The sequence below is a fragment of the Poromitra crassiceps genome (genome assembly GCF_964638095.1).
Source record: "Poromitra crassiceps genome assembly, chromosome: 23".
Taxonomy (NCBI): Eukaryota; Metazoa; Chordata; class Actinopteri; order Beryciformes; family Melamphaidae; genus Poromitra; species Poromitra crassiceps.
Genome location: NC_139639.1, coordinates 7,354,828 through 7,372,028, shown reverse-complemented (window position 1 = coordinate 7,372,028; position 17,201 = coordinate 7,354,828). Strand labels below are relative to the sequence as shown.

Here is a 17,201-nt window from a genome sequence, read left to right as displayed (position 1 = left end):
ATGCATTGACTTGATGGATCAGTAATGTGAACGTTACTGTTGGTGATGTGCTGGTTCATGTGTTCATATGAAATGCATTGACTTTATGGATCAGTAATGTGAACGTTACTGTTGGTGATGTGCTGGTTCATGTGTTCATATGAAATGCATTGACTTTATGGATCAGTAATGTGAACGTTACTGTTGGTGATGTCACTGGTTCATGTGTTCATATGAAATGCATTGACTTTAGGATCAGTAATGTGAACGTTACTGTTGCTGATGTGCTGGTTCATGTGTTCATATGAAATGCATTGACTTTAGGGATCAGTAATGTGTCTTAACAGCAGACTTGCCAAACCCTCTTCTTAAAGCTCTCCCTGCTCTGTGGAATGTGTCAGATCATGTGACAGAAGTGGAAAATCCCTTTAGGCAGTTTCACATCTGTTTGATATCAAAGAAAATGTCTCACACAACAATCTGGCTCACAGCCTGCATAGTGCTGGTAACAAACAAGCTCTCTGTCTCTCTCTCTCTGTCTCTCTGTCTCTCGCTCTGTCTCTCGCTCTGTCTCTCTCCCCCCTCTTGCCCCTCCCCTTCCTTCTCTCTCTTTGTTTGGATCTTTACGGTTTCACAGATACTGTAACTTTCTCCAACAAAAGGTAGGCTATTGTACCATCGACTTTTATGACAGTTTCCTTTCCATTTGACTTTCCTGAGTATATCAGCAGATCTACTTCAACATTAGTGATGTTGTGGAAACTATCTTTTCATGTCATGTCTTGTTTTGTCTTGTATTGTATTTACTCACTCGCTCTCAGACGGAAACCAAATCTCCAAATTTGTCCTCTTTTTTCATAACTGGATTATGTGGGTATAGGCTACCCAAAAAATAACGTGTGGAAGTTTCAGGTTACTTTATGGTACTTTAAACCAGTTTTTTCTTCCTTTGGGAAAATAGCTTTGAGATAGCCTACAAGGTTGGTTTCCGCTAGACAGCGGCGGCGTTTGTTTGTTTTCTCTGTTTCCTCTGCAGAGGATCCAAAACATGCTCAGAGCTTTAGATTTAACCGCCCCTGTGGTCTGTGCATGGGACCGTTTTGATATTTTTAATGCATGTAACTCTATTTCAATAAAAGATATGACCCTGCCATTACTTTTCCTAAATATGTGCTATTTTACCTTCTATCATCCATTTAAGTTTTAAAGGAGAATTTCAGGTTTTTTTTAACCCGGACCCATCTCCTGGCAATAATTATGATTTGTCCACTCACCCAGCGATGTCCGTGGCGTTTCTGGCCGTCCTAGCGTTGTTTTGAGATCAATAGCGTCCAAGTCAGTTGTAAAATGGAGCTGATTTGGGGCCAAGTGTGAGCCTGTCTTTCCTGCATCTAAATAGCTATTTTTATTCCCGTTTTCGCCACATATCGTCATAATCTGATCCCTCAAGAATCACCAGATTGATATTTCGCCAAAGGCTGTTTCCTGGAGTCTCCCAGGGATCAAATTACCTCAAACGTGATCTCGGTCACCAAGTCTCGTCAAGTCCCGCGATACTTTCCTGCCGACTGGCCAACTACAGGTAGGACGCTTTGCGGTGGTGGTTTTAGCGTAACCTATGTGGGGTTTGGCATAACCTTCGTTATTTCGAATCCCACATAGGTTACGCCAAACCCCACATAGGTTACGCTAAAACCACCACCGCAAAGCGTGTACCTGTAGTTGGCCAGCCGGCAGGAAAGTATCGTGGGACGAGACTTGGTGACCGAGATCACGTTTGAGGTAATTTGATCCCTGTGAGAGTCCAGGAAATGGCCTGGGGGGAAATATCACTCTGGTGGATGTTGAGGGATCACATTATGACGATATGTGGCGAAAACGGGAATAAAAATAGCTATTTAGATGCAGGAAAGACAGGCTCACACTTGGCCCCAAATCAGCTCCATTTTACAACTGACTTGGACGCTATTGATCTCAAAACAACGCTAGGACGGCCAGAAACGCCGCGGACATCGCTGGGTGAGTGGCCAAATCATAATTATTGCCAGGAGATGGGTCCAGGTTAAAAAAAAACGAAATTCTCCTTTAAAGTTGTGTCATGAAAGGTAAGAGAGTAATAATAATGTAATCCTTGGAACGCCAGCCCGGTCGCAGACACCGGTGCAGTTGTTGAATGGAGGAGAGTGTAGCCCAGTGATACTCAACTTGCGGCCCCCCGTGTGGCCCACGATGGAATTAGCTATTCTTTTTCTTTTTTTTACAGTGCACCTGAACGCAACATGCAAGATACCCGCTGAATAAGTGTCCAAATGTTCATGTCATTCTGGCCAATACTCCACTTCTGTTACAGCATTTCAGTCTGGAATATGGAATATCTTTCAATAATCTATGATTTAGCTGCTAAATTGTCAAATACCGTCGTCGCTACCTTAACCTAACTAACTTAACCTAACTAACTATCCGGTGTGCACAACATTGTCACTTTTATGAAATTGTAGCCTACATTATCAGCTTTATTTTAGCATTCAAAAGTAGCGCAAGACCCCTTCCTGGCTGTTCATTGGCTAATGAGTCGCGCATTTTGGTCCTCCGCTGACACCACTCTCTCTCTAAATTGGTCTGGAAAAAACCAGGCCACACACATCCTCTCTCTCTCTGCTGCCCTCTCTCTCTGTCTCTGTCTGTCTCTCTCTCCCTCCCTCACGCTCCCCCTCTCTCTCTCTCTGTCTCTCCCTCCGTCCCTCCTTCCCTCACGCTTCCCCCCTCTCTCTCTCTTTCTCTCTCTCTCCGTCTGTCTCTCCCTCCCTCCCTCACACTCCCCCCTCTCTCTCTCTCTTCTGTCTCTCCCTCCCTCCCTCACACTTCCCCCTCTCTCTCTCTGTCTGTCTGTCTCTCCCTCCCTCCCTCATGCTTCCCCTCTCTCTCTCTTTCTGTCTCTCCTTCCCGCCCTCCCTCTTCCCCCCTCTCATCTCTCCCTCCCTCCCTCACGCTCCCCCCCCTCTCTCTCTCTCTGTCTGTCTGTCTCTCCCTCCCTCCCTCACACTTCCCCCTCTTCTCTGTCTGTTTGTCTGTCTCTCCCTCCCAACCTCACGCTTCCCCCTCTTCTCTGTCTGTTTGTCTGTCTCTCCCTCCCTCCCAACCTCACGCCTCTCTCTCTCTCTCTCTCTCTCTCTCTCTCTCTCTCTCTCTCTCTCTCTCTCTCTCTCTCTCTCTCTCTCTCTCTCTCTCTCTCTCTCTCTCTCTGGGAGGTTGTGAGTTCGATCCCCGGCCGAGTCATACCAAAGACTATAAAAATGGGACCCATTGCCTCCCTGCTTGGCACTCAGCATCAAAGAGTTGGAATTGGGGGTTAAATCACCATGTGATTCCCGCACGCTGCCGCTCACCGCTCCCCCAGGGGATGGGTCAAATGCGGAGAACAAATTTCACACATTGTGTGACAATCAGTGGGACTTTACCTTTACTTCACTCCCTCCCTCACACTTCCCCTCTCTCTCTCTCTCTCTCTGTCTGTCTCTCCCTCCCTCCCTCAGGCTGCCCCCCTCTCTCTGTAGTCTGTATTAGGTTCAGCTTAACGTTTTGTCGTGTGTGTTAATGACCGTCTCCACCTACAGCAGGCTAAAGGAATTCCCTTTGACTCTTATTAGCCAGTGATGCTAACAGGAGGCTAGCAATGCTAACAGGAGGCTAGCGATGCTAACAGGAGGCTTTGTGACCATTTCTTAACACAAACAGCACACTGTAAAATAAGCTTGTTGACACTAGTTGAACATGAATGATGTTGTTTTCATGTGCCTGTGGTTTCTCTGCCGCAGAGCTGGTTTCTGTTAGACCGGTTTGGTGACAGACTAGACTAGACTTGTTTAATGTCAGATGAAGGCAGAATGTCTCTGTGACTTGATCACAACAGATCTACAAGATTCAGATTTTAATCCTGATGACACCTTTTGTGTCTCAAGCTCATCTTTGTCCAAGATCATTTACTGCTGCTGAATGACAAATCACTCCATATTTATAACAGGCCTGTTCCCATAGGGACAACCTGCTTCAGTTCTTCTGTGCTCCTAACAGTTAGTTTATACTGAGCTGATTCAACTTGATGCATTTTTCACTATGAGGTGGAGACACACCCGTACACGTTCAGTTTTGTGATTAGCCTCTAGCCTCCAGCCTGTTTCTCTCTGTTGTTTCACTTTAAGATTCACTTTAATAGCCACAGTAAGTAATCCGATTACTTAGTGCAAATATGCATTGCAGCGGTCACATCAATAGGAGAAGACAAAGCTATATAGAAAACAATCACACAAATTTAAAGTGCAGTATTTTAAAGTAACATATGAAGAAGCTGTCCTTGTGATGAGAGGTTCTGGCCTACTGCCAGACCTCTCCTGCCAAGGGGGAGGGCCTCAAACAGTTTATGTCCTGGGTGGGAGGAGTCAGCCATGATTTTCCAAGACCGCTTCAGCATAATGGTAGTGTGAATATGGGCTGATTTATGTGCCACCTCAAATTGAATTCGAATTGCTCAACTTGAATTCGAAATTTTGAATTTTGAATTTGAATTGCTGTTTTTGAATTCGAAATTTTTCATTTTGAAATTGACCTAACTCCTTTTTGGCCGAGGCAGTCACCACACACTCACTCCCGCTAGAACTATTTGGTCTTGTTGTATTCAGGTTCGCTACAATCATAGAAGACCACTTTGAGTTGAACAAGGATGTTTATACAGTATATATCATTGAACAGTGTGAAAGGGCATAACTCATTCATTCAGTCAGTAGTCTGAGTTAACGTTGTCTCTTCTTCATGGGAAAAACACTCTTCTTCTACAAATTTGTAGCCCTCTTAACATTAACCCCAGTCATACTGCCGCCCTGGTGGCAGGTTATGGATAATGCTTCTATTCCAAATATCAATCAATACAAATCGCTAATAAATGCTAGATAAAAGTCAAATGTATCTGAAACCACTATAAACAAACATGCACAGTGTCAAACTCAATCAATCACGGATAAACAAATACAACAAGCACGAGCCTGCTAACTAGGCTGGCTCAATAGGGTCCCATTATAAGTTCGCCCCAGCTTCGTTTACAACACTGATCCCTCGTATACACATGAGTTGGCTACTTTGTCAGCGTGGACTTACTCATCTTGGCACTGAACCATCTAGTCGTGAGCACGGTGTCCGGTGACAATTTGCACACAAGATGACTTTTATCTAGCATTTATTAGCGATTTGTATTGATTGATATTTGGAATAGAAGCATTATCCATAACCTGCCACCAGGGCGGCAGTATGACTGGGGTTAATGTTAAGAGGGCTACAAATTCGTAGAAGAAGAGATGGCTTCTAATCCATCTAATCCTTAAACTTTTAAATACTTCACGTTTCCTCCATTTCTGTAATATAATATGTAAGGGATAATGTATAGTGAGGCGGTGATTACGGGGAAATAATGACCGTCAGGTGAATGATTGAGCCCGACGCGCAGCGGAGGGCTTAATCATTCACCTGAAGGTCATTATTTCCCAGTAATCACCGGCTCACTATACATTATCCCGCTTAGAACACGGCCTACAACTAAATCATTCAATAATCTGACAAAAATAATTATTCAAATAGATTTTTTAATAGCGTTTTCAACGACAAAGCGGTTTCATTCGTAATTGGCACACAAGACACCACAGCTGCAACTGGTTGGCCTAATTAGTAGTGTCTGCTGACAAAAGGCTCTTATCAACTGATTAATCCAGGTGTGGCAGAGCAGCGGTCGGTTGTCGAGAAATAATGACCGGTGAATCTTGTTGATTGACCAATCAGAATCGAGTATTCAAGAGAGCCGTGTTCTAAACTCTAATATATACTGTGATATACTGTAATATATACTGTGATATACTGTAATATATACTGTGATATACTGTAATATATACTGTGATATACTGTAATATATACTGTGATATACTGTAATATATACTGTGATATACTGTAATATATACTGTGATATACTGTAATATATACTGTGATATACTGTAATATATACTGTGATATACTGTCTGCAATTTAGGTTCCAGAGAAGAGGATGTCGCCTCCTGTCATTCTGACTTGGTTGATGTGGGCATGCCTGCTGGCTGCAGAGAGCGCAAAGTCCCGTGAGTTTGGATTGATTTGACATAAAGGCTATAAACTGTATGGAAGCGTATTGAATTCACCTGGGAAATAAATCTGCCGTTTTCAATTTTTTTTTTTTTTTTTTACAATTTTCAGAACATAGGGAACAAACAGGCTCAGACAAAAAACAAAAACATACATTCCAATGTTGCCACTAACGAGCCGCATCAAGTGCTCGTGTGCTTGTCAATGTGTGGGATCCCACGGAAGGGCTCCATAGAAAGTCAGCCGGGCAAATCACCTGCCGCTCCTAACCTCATCTAAGTAGGCCAGATCCCAAATAATTGAGAATTTCCTAAGCGAATTGGTCCTCAGGAACCGGAGTCTCTCCATACGTATAACCGAGACCATGTCTGTCAGCCACAGCTGAAAAGAAGGTGGAGAGGGGGACTTCCACTCCTTCAGAATGAGTCTCTTGACGACAGTCATCCCCTGCATCAGAGACTGTTGCACAGCATTAGGGAGGAGCAGAGAGGATTCCGAGCAGCCGAAGATGGCGAGTTCTGCCTCCGACTGACAAGTTATTTTATAGGCCTTACAGTATCAAATATTTTGGCCCAGAATCCAGATAGCGAAGGGCAAAACCAAAAAGCATGGGATAGTATACCCTCAACACCTGACACCTATCACATAGTGGTGAGACAGAGGGGTAGATCTTGTGCAACCTAGACTTGGAGTAATGAATACGGTGAGTGACTTTAAATTGGATCAGCTGGTGTCTGCTGTTAATTGAGCAGAGTTGGACCACAGACAGACTCCGGTCCCATATAATTTCAGACAGGACAACACCAAGTTCCTCCTGCCACGCCTCCCTAATCCTCTCAGTCGGGGCTCTGATGCAATCATCAAACAGACGCACAAATCTAGAAATAAGATGCCTGGAATGAGGGGGGCTAAGAACACATTAAAAAAACATGTTCATTTGGGAGAACTACAAAGTCACGAAACTTGGATCGAACATAGTCTCTGACTTGTAAGTATCTAAGCCAGTGCATGTTTAGCAATTCAAATTTCCTCCTCAGAAGATCAAAGGATGCGAAATGACCATCTAATAGGTCTCTGATGGAAACCAGCCCCCTCTCACTCCAGACTTGATCGTAGATAGAAACATCTGTTTTCAAGCTTTTTTTAATACAAATTAATTTAAATTTTTAATTAATGAATGACTCCTGCCAATAGATCTCATAATTCTGAAAATATTTTAGAATTATCACAATTATCTCATAATTCTGCAAATATGCAAGAATTCCGACATAATTATAATTCTGAAATAATTATCTTATAATTCTGACGTAATGATCTTGGTAAATCCATATGGTGGTGGGGATGATTTCAGTAAAGACCAACATGACAGGCTATTTAAGTTGATCAAGATTGATTTCTGTGTTGGTTTGAGACATTTGCAGATACAAGAGACTTTCAGTGAGTCATTATTTATAGACGTTGTGCTGTCACCTCAAGACTTCAGGGTTGAGGCCTTGACATTGAGTTATTTCTCTCTGGAGTCAATATGCCGATATAGAGTAGTGCTGCCTGGTCTCTACAGCACTATAATCTCTCAACATACATGTAGACTGATATGGTTTAACATGTACCAAGTCAACAGTAGTACCTGGTCTCTACAGCACTATAATCTCTCAACATACATGTAGACTGATATGGTTTAACATGTACCAAGTCAACAGTAGTACCTGGTCTCTACGGCACTATAATCTCTCAACATACATGTAGACTGATATGGTTTAACACGTACCAAGTCAATATACAGTAGTGCTGCCTGGTCTCTACAGCACTATTATCTCTCAACATACATGTAGACTGATATGGTTGAACATGTACCAAGTCAACAGTAGTACCTGGTCTCTACGGCACTATAATCTCTCAACATACATGTAGACTGATATGGTTTAACACGTACCAAGTCAATATACAGTAGTGCTGCCTGGTCTCTACAGCACTATAATCTCTCAACATACATGTAGACTGATATGGTTTAACACGTACCAAGTCAATATACAGTAGTGCTGCCTGGTCTCTACAGCACTATAATCTCTCAACATACATGTAGACTGATATGGTTTAACACGTACCAAGTCAATATACAGTAGTGCTGCCTGGTCTCTACAGCACTATAATCTCTCAACATACATGTAGACTGATATGGTTTAACACGTACCAAGTCAATATACAGTAGTGCTGCCTGGTCTCTACAGCACTATAATCTCTCAACATACATGTAGACTGATATGGTTTAACACGTACCAAGTCAATATACAGTAGTGCCTGGTCTCTACAGCACTATAATCTCTCAACATACATGTAGACTGATATGGTTTAACACGTACCAAGTCAATATACAGTAGTGTCTGGTCTCTACAACACTATAATCTCTCAACATACATGTAGACTGATATGGTTTAACACGTACCAAGTCAATATACAGTAGTGCCTGGTCTCTACGGCACTATAATCTCTCAACATACATGGAGACTGATATGGTTTAACATGTACCAAGTCAATATACAGTAGTGCTGCCTGGTCTCTACAGCACTATAATCTCTCAACATACATGTAGACTGATATGGTTTAACACGTACCAAGTCAATATACAGTAGTGCTGCCTGGTCTCTACAGCACTATAATCTCTCAACATACATGTAGACTGATATGGTTTAACATGTACCAAGTCAATATACAGTAGTGCTGCCTGGTCTATACGGCACTTTAGAACACGGCTCTCTTGAATACTCGATTCTGATTGGTCAATCAACAAGATTCAGGTGAATGATTAAGCCCTCCGCTACGCGTCGGGCTCAATCATTCACCTGTCGGTCATTATTTCGCCAGTAATCACCGGCTCACAATACATTATCCCTTACATAATCTCTCAACATGTAGACTGATATGGTTTAACACGTACCAAGTCGTTACTGAAGAGAGGACCTACTTGTCTGGACACAGACTGGGCGTGGTTCTGTAGGCATTTTACCACAAACGTTTGGGTCAACCTCTCACTAATTGCAACAAAACCAAACTCAATGGATTTTGTGTGCTTAATATGTTCTAAATGAGAGAGTAAGGAATCCTGAGGGAAAGCTTTGAAAATTATCTAATGATCCTATCAAAACAGACACTACAGTTTTTTTGAAATTGTATGTTTAATTGTGCAAATGAGGCATAAATATACACAAATTTGCATATATTTCCAAAACAGAAATTTGAATATTGGATAAAGCCAGGCTCAAAATTGTGGGAACATAGACACGCTCCCCTTTTTAGAGGGGTGGGAGTTTCGAGAGGGGTGGGAGAGGTTAGGGTTAGGTGTGGGGGGTGGGAGAGGTTAGGGTTAGGGTTAGGGTTAGGCGTGGGGCGTGGAGAAGGGGTCCTCGACCCCCCCTGACCCGACCACCTCAGACCCTCTAACCCTAACCCTAATCCAGACCCTAACCTTAAACCTAACCAAAAATCCACACAAAAACCATTTTCCATTTAACAATTTTAGAGTCGAAATTGTGAAATAGAAATGTTTTTAGGCTGTGGACAAATGTTTCTACTTAAAAAAAAATGGAGACTGGGTTGCATTTTGTGGTAAAATGCATGAATTACTGACTCAACCTGTTGCTGTAACACAGTCTCAGTATAAACAAGCAGCACCACCCAGTGACCTAATCTGTTACTGCAACCAAACAATGTTCCAAAAGCATTGCAAACATATTTGAGACTGTTCCAGGTTCTGCATCTGAAATGTGTTCAAGCTGGTCCATGTGACTCAAGACACAGTCAGGCACTTCTCACACCTGAACTAAAAATCATGCACATTGTTAAATTGCCCCTCACACACTCATAGGCCACTAGTGTGCACGTGAAATGTGCCTCTACATGTACACATCCTCATCATTTAGTATGAATTATGAGAAAAGTAAAAAAAAAAAAAAAAGGCTATTTCCCTCCAGGTGAATGCAATATGAAGTGTGGCAGTTTAGCCTAATAATTGTCCATTTTCCTGTTGCTGCCACAGCTGGTCTGAAGTCCTACAGACAGTAAACCAGCAGGTAGCCTCCTGTAGGAGGCTCAGACCAGAGATGAAGTGGTCTACAGGCAGTAAACCAGCAGGTAGCCTCCTATAGGAGGCTCAGACCAGAGATGAAGTGATCTACAGACAGTAAACCAGCAGGTAGCCTCCTGTAGGAGGCTCAGACCAGAGATGAAGTGGTCTACAGGCAGTAAACCAGCAGGTAGCCTCCTATAGGAGGCTCAGACCAGAGATGAAGTGGTCTACAGGCAGTAAACCAGCAGGTAGCCTCCTGTAGGAGGCTCAGACCAGAGATGAAGTGGTCTACAGACATTAAACCAGCAGGTAGCCTCCTATAGGAGGCTCAGACCAGAGATGAAGTGGTCTACAGACATTAAACCAGCAGGTAGCCTCCTATAGGAGGCTCAGACCAGAGATGAAGTGGTCTACAGGCAGTAAACCAGCAGGTAGCTAGGAGGCTCAGACCAGAGATGAAGTGGTCTACAGACAGTAAACCAGCAGATAGCTAGGAGGCTCAGACCAGAGATGTAGTGGTCTACAGACAGTAAACCAGCAGCCTCCTATAGGAGGCTCAAACCAGAGATGAAGTGGACTACAGACAGTAAACCAGCAGGTAGCCTCCTATAGGAGGCTCAGACCAGAGATTAAGTGGTCTACAGGTAGTAAACCAGCAGGTAGCCTACTGTAGGAGGCTCAGACCAGAGATGAAGTGTTCTACAGACAGTAAACCAGCAGGTAGCCTACTGTAGGAGGCTCAGACCAGAGATGAAGTGTTCTACAGACATTAAACCAGCAGGTAGCCTACTGTAGGAGGCTCAGACCAGAGATTAAGTGGTCTACAGACAGTAAACCAGCAGGTAGCCTCCTGTAGGAGGCTCAGACCAGAGATGAAGTGGTCTACAGGCAGTAAACCAGCAGGTAGTCTACTGTAGGAGGCTCAGACCAGAGATGAAGTGGTCTACAGGCAGTAAACCAGCAGGTAGTCTACTGTAGGAGGCCTTAGACCAGAGATGAAGTGGTCTACAGGCAGTAAACCAGCAGGTAGCCTCCTGTAGGAGGCTCAGACCAGAGATGAAGTGGTCTACAGACATTAAACCAGCAGGTAGCCTCCTATAGGAGGCTCAGACCAGAGATGAAGTGGTCTACAGACATTAAACCAGCAGGTAGCCTCCTATAGGAGGCTCAGACCAGAGATGAAGTGGTCTACAGGCAGTAAACCAGCAGGTAGCTAGGAGGCTCAGACCAGAGATGAAGTGGTCTACAGACAGTAAACCAGCAGATAGCTAGGAGGCTCAGACCAGAGATGTAGTGGTCTACAGACAGTAAACCAGCAGCCTCCTATAGGAGGCTCAAACCAGAGATGAAGTGGACTACAGACAGTAAACCAGCAGGTAGCCTCCTATAGGAGGCTCAGACCAGAGATTAAGTGGTCTACAGGTAGTAAACCAGCAGGTAGCCTACTGTAGGAGGCTCAGACCAGAGATGAAGTGTTCTACAGACAGTAAACCAGCAGGTAGCCTACTGTAGGAGGCTCAGACCAGAGATGAAGTGTTCTACAGACAGTAAACCAGCAGGTAGCCTACTGTAGGAGGCTCAGACCAGAGATTAAGTGGTCTACAGACAGTAAACCAGCAGGTAGCCTCCTGTAGGAGGCTCAGACCAGAGATGAAGTGGTCTACAGGCAGTAAACCAGCAGGTAGTCTACTGTAGGAGGCTCAGACCAGAGATGAAGTGGTCTACAGGCAGTAAACCAGCAGGTAGTCTACTGTAGGAGGCCTTAGACCAGAGATGAAGTGGTCTACAGGCAGTAAACCAGCAGGTAGTCTACTGTAGGAGGCCTCAGACCAGAGATGAAGTGGTCTACAGGCAGTAAACCAGCAGGTAGCTAGGAGGCTCAGACCAGAGATGAAGTGGTCTACAGACAGTAAACCAGCCGGTAGCTAGGAGGCTCAGACCAGAGATGAAGTGTTCTACAGACAGTAAACCAGCAGGTAGCCTACTGTAGGAGGCTCAGACCAGAGATGAAGTGGTCTACAGGCAGTAAACCAGCAGGTAGACTACTGTAGGAGGCTCAGACCAGAGATGAAGTGGTCTACAGACAGTAAACCAGCAGGTAGCTAGGAGGCTCAGACCAGAGATGAAGTGGTCTACAGGCAGTAAACCAGCAGGTAGTCTACTATAGGAGGCTCTGACCAGAGATGAAGTGGTCTACAGACAGTAAACCAGCAGGTAGTCTACTGTAGGAGGCTCAGACCAGAGATGAAGTGGTCTACAGACAGTAAACCAGCAGGTAGTCTACTGTAGGAGGCTCAGACCAGAGATGAAGTGGTCTACAGACAGTAAACCAGCAGGTAGCCTACTGTAGGAGGCTCAGACCAGAGATGAAGTGGTACAGCACGACTTCATTCAATAGTCAAGTACTGGAAAGGACAATAACTCACAGGAAAATAGAAAACAGTAGAACATAACAGAAAAGAGTAGACAGCACAAAACCTTTAAGAAATACTGATGTATTATGTATCAAAATAGCATTATGTATTAGTAGTATTATAATTTTTTTTAATACCTTGAAATATCTACAATGTGTTGAGATGACTTCACTTTTCCAATGCAAGTCAACCTGTTTTAACGTCACTAGTTAAAAAGAAGGTTCCAATCTTGAATGTTGTGATGATGAACTGATGTGTTTCAAGTATCAAGGAGGAGCGATGGCCGTTTTTAGGATCACTAAAGGACAACTGATAAAACTGTTTCTCTCTTTATGTCACAACAGGCTGACAAAGACAAATATCAGAATAGAGGGTATGCATGTGATGTCACAGAGGCAGAAGTCACTGTGGGGTCACGCCCACTGAGTCACAGCAAGACTGAGCTTGAATGCAGTAATCAGCCTAGATAACTGACACCTGCTGCTCAGGGAGGAACTTGACACTCATTTTGACACTCATTCCCGATTGAGGGGGCGTGTTCCAGTGGGTGTGCATACCCTCTATTCATAGCTTTCAAGGGGCGTTACGTGCTGCCGACGGTCACCTGACGGTCAAACAGTACTGCTAAGTACTGTTTGAGCGGACGACAGCACAGGCATCACTACAGTATCTTCTCTTTTAGCAATAGTCTCACTAATCCCACAGTGGTTTACCTGCTTTTGAGATCTGCAAAAAATAGTTTGCTTCTGTCTCACCCGTTCTCCCTCTCTCTTCACACGCGACGAGGGCTGTGCTCTCTCTCCACAACATTATAAAAACGAGTCCGCACTCCGCACGCAGTTTGTTGTGAAACAATTTCTCCGAACTGCCATGTGTTGGACAGTAACGTTAACGATAGTTCGGTTTGTTTGAAGTGCCCAAAACGTGCAGTTTGTTTAGATATCGTTCTTTTTCAACGCTTGATAGATGGTCTAAATATTCCTGACTGGAAACTGGTGGAAAAAAGACCGCTTTTTGCTGGAGCTACGTCTGGTCAGTGTTCAGCGCCATTGTTGTTTTGAGTTTTGACCGCCAGAATGGGCGTTCCTTGTACTTACGTAACGCCCCTTGAAAGCTATGAATACTGTCAGAACATCAAGACATGCCTTTTAAGTCTCAAAGCAGGTTGGATGTTTAGCTGATTGCTGCTCCACCCCCCCTGACACTGAAGTCTCAAAGCAGGTTGGATGTTTAGCTGATTGCTGCTCCACCCCCCCTGACACTGCCAAAGCACATGCTCACATTTAAAATGTCACAGCTTACATTATTTTTGTCTTTGCAGAAAAACTACTCTACGGGAAACTAGGGGGCAGTGTTGTCCTCAAGCCAGACTTGTCCTCTGTGACTGGTCCCATCACTCGTGTGCTGTGGAAACATGGACCTGACCTTGCCATGGAGTGGACTGAAGGGCAGATGGACTCCTTCGATCAATTCAAAGGTAAACTGAGACACAGAGTGATTTAAGCTCAGATTTAACAGGGGGAGGGACAAGTTGTTCTCTTAGATGTATGCTGAATGGTGCAGTAGCTTTTCCCACGGTGCTGGCCAGCGTCATGAGATAGAAAAGTCAGGACAGACAGTCAGTCAGTCAATTTCTAGTGAACAGAGAATGTACATTTTCTCCCATCTACCACAATCCAATGCTGTTGTGTTTACCAAAAGAGAAGAGTGAGGTAGTGTCCGAAACTTGTTTGATCGTTCCACATATAGTTCACTATATGATAAACAACACTACATGGGGAATGAGTGAGTGAGTGAATGAGCGACCCATTCCAAACACGGCTTCAGTCAATCACTCACTCACTTACTCACTCACTCACTTACTCACTCACTCACTTACTCACTCACAAACTCAGCCACTCACTCAATCAGTCAATCACTCACTCACTCACTCACAAACTCAGCCACTCACTCACTCACTCACTCACTCAATCGATGACTCACTCAGTCAGTCAGCCACTCACTCACTCAGTCATAGTCAGTCTTGTTTAGTGAGTTTAGTTGGAAAATGCTGGGGATAGGAAGGTGCTAGAGTGTCAGGTAGGATAAAGGCCCAATTATGCTCAAAGCCTTCTGTCCGTACTCTGTGTTCACGTTCATTTCGTGTGTAGTTCTGCACGTTTTCTGAAAGCTAACCCTAACCCCAGATACGGACGAAATGGAGCAGTACCACACACACACTCACACATTTGACTCTCTACTGCCCCCTAGTGGATGTGTTGCTTAACATGATACAAACATGAAAGACGCATGGTATGTACCTATGTGGGCATTGACATCGTTTGAAACAGACAAAAAAAATGTCATGGAAATGGAGCATAAATGAGCTCTTAGTGGCTAGGGGGAAATGGGTGGTGTTTGAGGGGGGATGAAAAAGGGGCCATAGGGATAGGAAGGTGGTAGAGTCGTGGTTCGAGGGGTGGGTAGGATTAGTGGCTAGGGGGAAGGAATATGGGTGGTGTTTGGGGGAGGCGGGGGGGATGGAAAAGGGGCTGTAGGGGGAGTGGCACCATGGGCTTAAAGGTTTGCACTTGTTATAGTTTTATTTACATCGTCCAAATAAACAGCACAGACTTAGAGGTCAACAATCACAGTGTTCATTAGGCGTTGGAACGTCGCTGGTTCATTCCATAGACCAAAAGACATGACTTTATACAAGTAAAAGCCACACGGAGTGATGAATGCTGCAATCTCACATGCTCTTTTTGTCATTGGGACTTGGCAGTACCCGTTAAGAAGAATTACAGAGATTGTTAATGATGGGTTGAGAAGCTAACCCTAACCCTCTTAAAGGAAGGGTTTGCTGTTTTCCAACCAGATTTGTATCCTTACAATGTCAGTAGTATGAGCAGGAGTAGTATGCAGCCTTTACCTTCCCTCAGTCGACCCCCTACAGTTCAGTTGCGGGCGGCTGGGTCCTGGGAAAACCACGGCACGGGCAGAGGGAGAACATCTACTCTGTCACACACAGGCAGCTCTTTGCACAACGTACGCACAACGACAGGCTTTTGTGGTGCCGCAAATGCTCTGTTATCGAGTTTCTTGCCAGTATTATTATTTGACTTTGTGGCCAAAATCGGGGACATTTTCGGGGACAGCTCCAGCCGGGGACAGAGCACCGAAATCGGGGACTGGTCACCCTACCCTACAGGGAGAGCTCCCAGTTCATTCTCAGGCAAAACTCTCCGTTATGACGCAAAATGTGTCACAACAGAGATTCTACATGCGGAAGCTCTGCTCGAGGGCTGTCAAAGCGGCTTCCAGGGCGGCTGTTATTTTTTATTCTTATTTTTTAAGTATGCGCACATCACATCAGAGCGTTAACGAGCCTTAATTACTTGCAGCTGGCAGGGGCAGAGTTTCTGCAGGCAGACAAATGGAGGATATTTCTCTGTGTGGAAAACATAGGGCCCTATCTTGGTACAGTCGCTATCCGCTTTTTGCACCTGTTTGCGCACCTTAATGCATGCCTTCCCTGCAGGGACGACAGCAGTCCGCCTCGCGCAAGTGTAAATTTGTGTTCCAGTGTTATGCCAAGTTTTGCACCAAATGCATCCCCACCTCACGGGAACATATTGTAATGATTTAAACAGAAACGTAACTGTTTAAAAATGATATTGTCTGGGTAGACGTGACCTCCATTTTTTTAAGTTAAAACAGCCCCAAAATATGGTGGGGATGCAATTCTCGGTGGGGATGCAGAACTCGGCATAACACCGGGTGCAGGTGCAAATTGGAGGTGTGCCAAGTCATCTGCTATTCTCTGTGCTCCACAAAATGCCAGCGCAAATGGGATTTGGGTGGTCTGTCTTTACCACCAGAATTATTCACAGGTGTGGCCAGGCAATGCCTGGGCATTACATCAATCAAACCTATCAGATTCCCGTCTCGCAGTCCCTTTAATACAGTGTGCGCAATGCATGCTGTAATTCTCTCCATGCGTATTTGGATATCTCACAACAACACCATCACATCATATGCTTGTTAAAAACATCTCTGATTTGATGCAATTCAGGTTCTTTTGTTGACTGGAAAATAGAAACGTGTCAGCGGGGACATTTGATTGACAATAATATTGCAAGTAGGCTACAATATCCAAGTTTTCTCAATTAATTTCGCATTAACTCCTCTTTGCGACGTGATAAATGTTTTTCAGTGAATTATAGTTGATTGCCTCACTGAATAATCTGCTAGCTACCCAATTTTAGCAGCAGAATTTGATGTCCTGCTGTGGCACCTCCGTGCGTAATGACCTATCCAAAAGGCATTCCCCTGCACTGCGCTCCGCAGTGTGGAGAATAATGGTGCGCTCAAACGCAGCGGGGTATTTTTGCGCTAAGAGGTGCTGCTCAGAGCTCTTACCACAAAGAATTGCCATCTGTATGCCTGTTTTTTTCATGGGGCACGCCTACCCCATGCATGCCCAGTATAATTATAATGGGCACAGAGGTATTTAGCACAGCAGGAAGAGTACCAATTCACTTGGGCACTCCCCCAATTTGCGCTGCGCTCGGCGTTAGTGCAAAAATACCGCTTTTACGATGATAGGG

General features: G+C 44.4%; 1 protein-coding gene across 1 annotated transcript in view; it reads left to right on the top strand.

Annotated features, from left to right (window-relative positions):
* The first annotated feature begins 1,444 nt into the window (after positions 1-1,444).
* The window catches only part of LOC310797403 (uncharacterized protein), a 57,164-nt gene continuing 41,407 nt past the window's right edge, over positions 1,445-17,201 (top strand). The window contains exons 1-3 of the mRNA XM_083659772.1: positions 1,445-1,561; positions 6,047-6,131; positions 13,934-14,089. Coding sequence (XP_083515898.1) covers positions 6,062-6,131; positions 13,934-14,089 — 226 coding nt within the window. The 5' untranslated portion in view covers positions 1,445-1,561; positions 6,047-6,061. The remainder of the gene's footprint in view (positions 1,562-6,046; positions 6,132-13,933; positions 14,090-17,201) is intronic.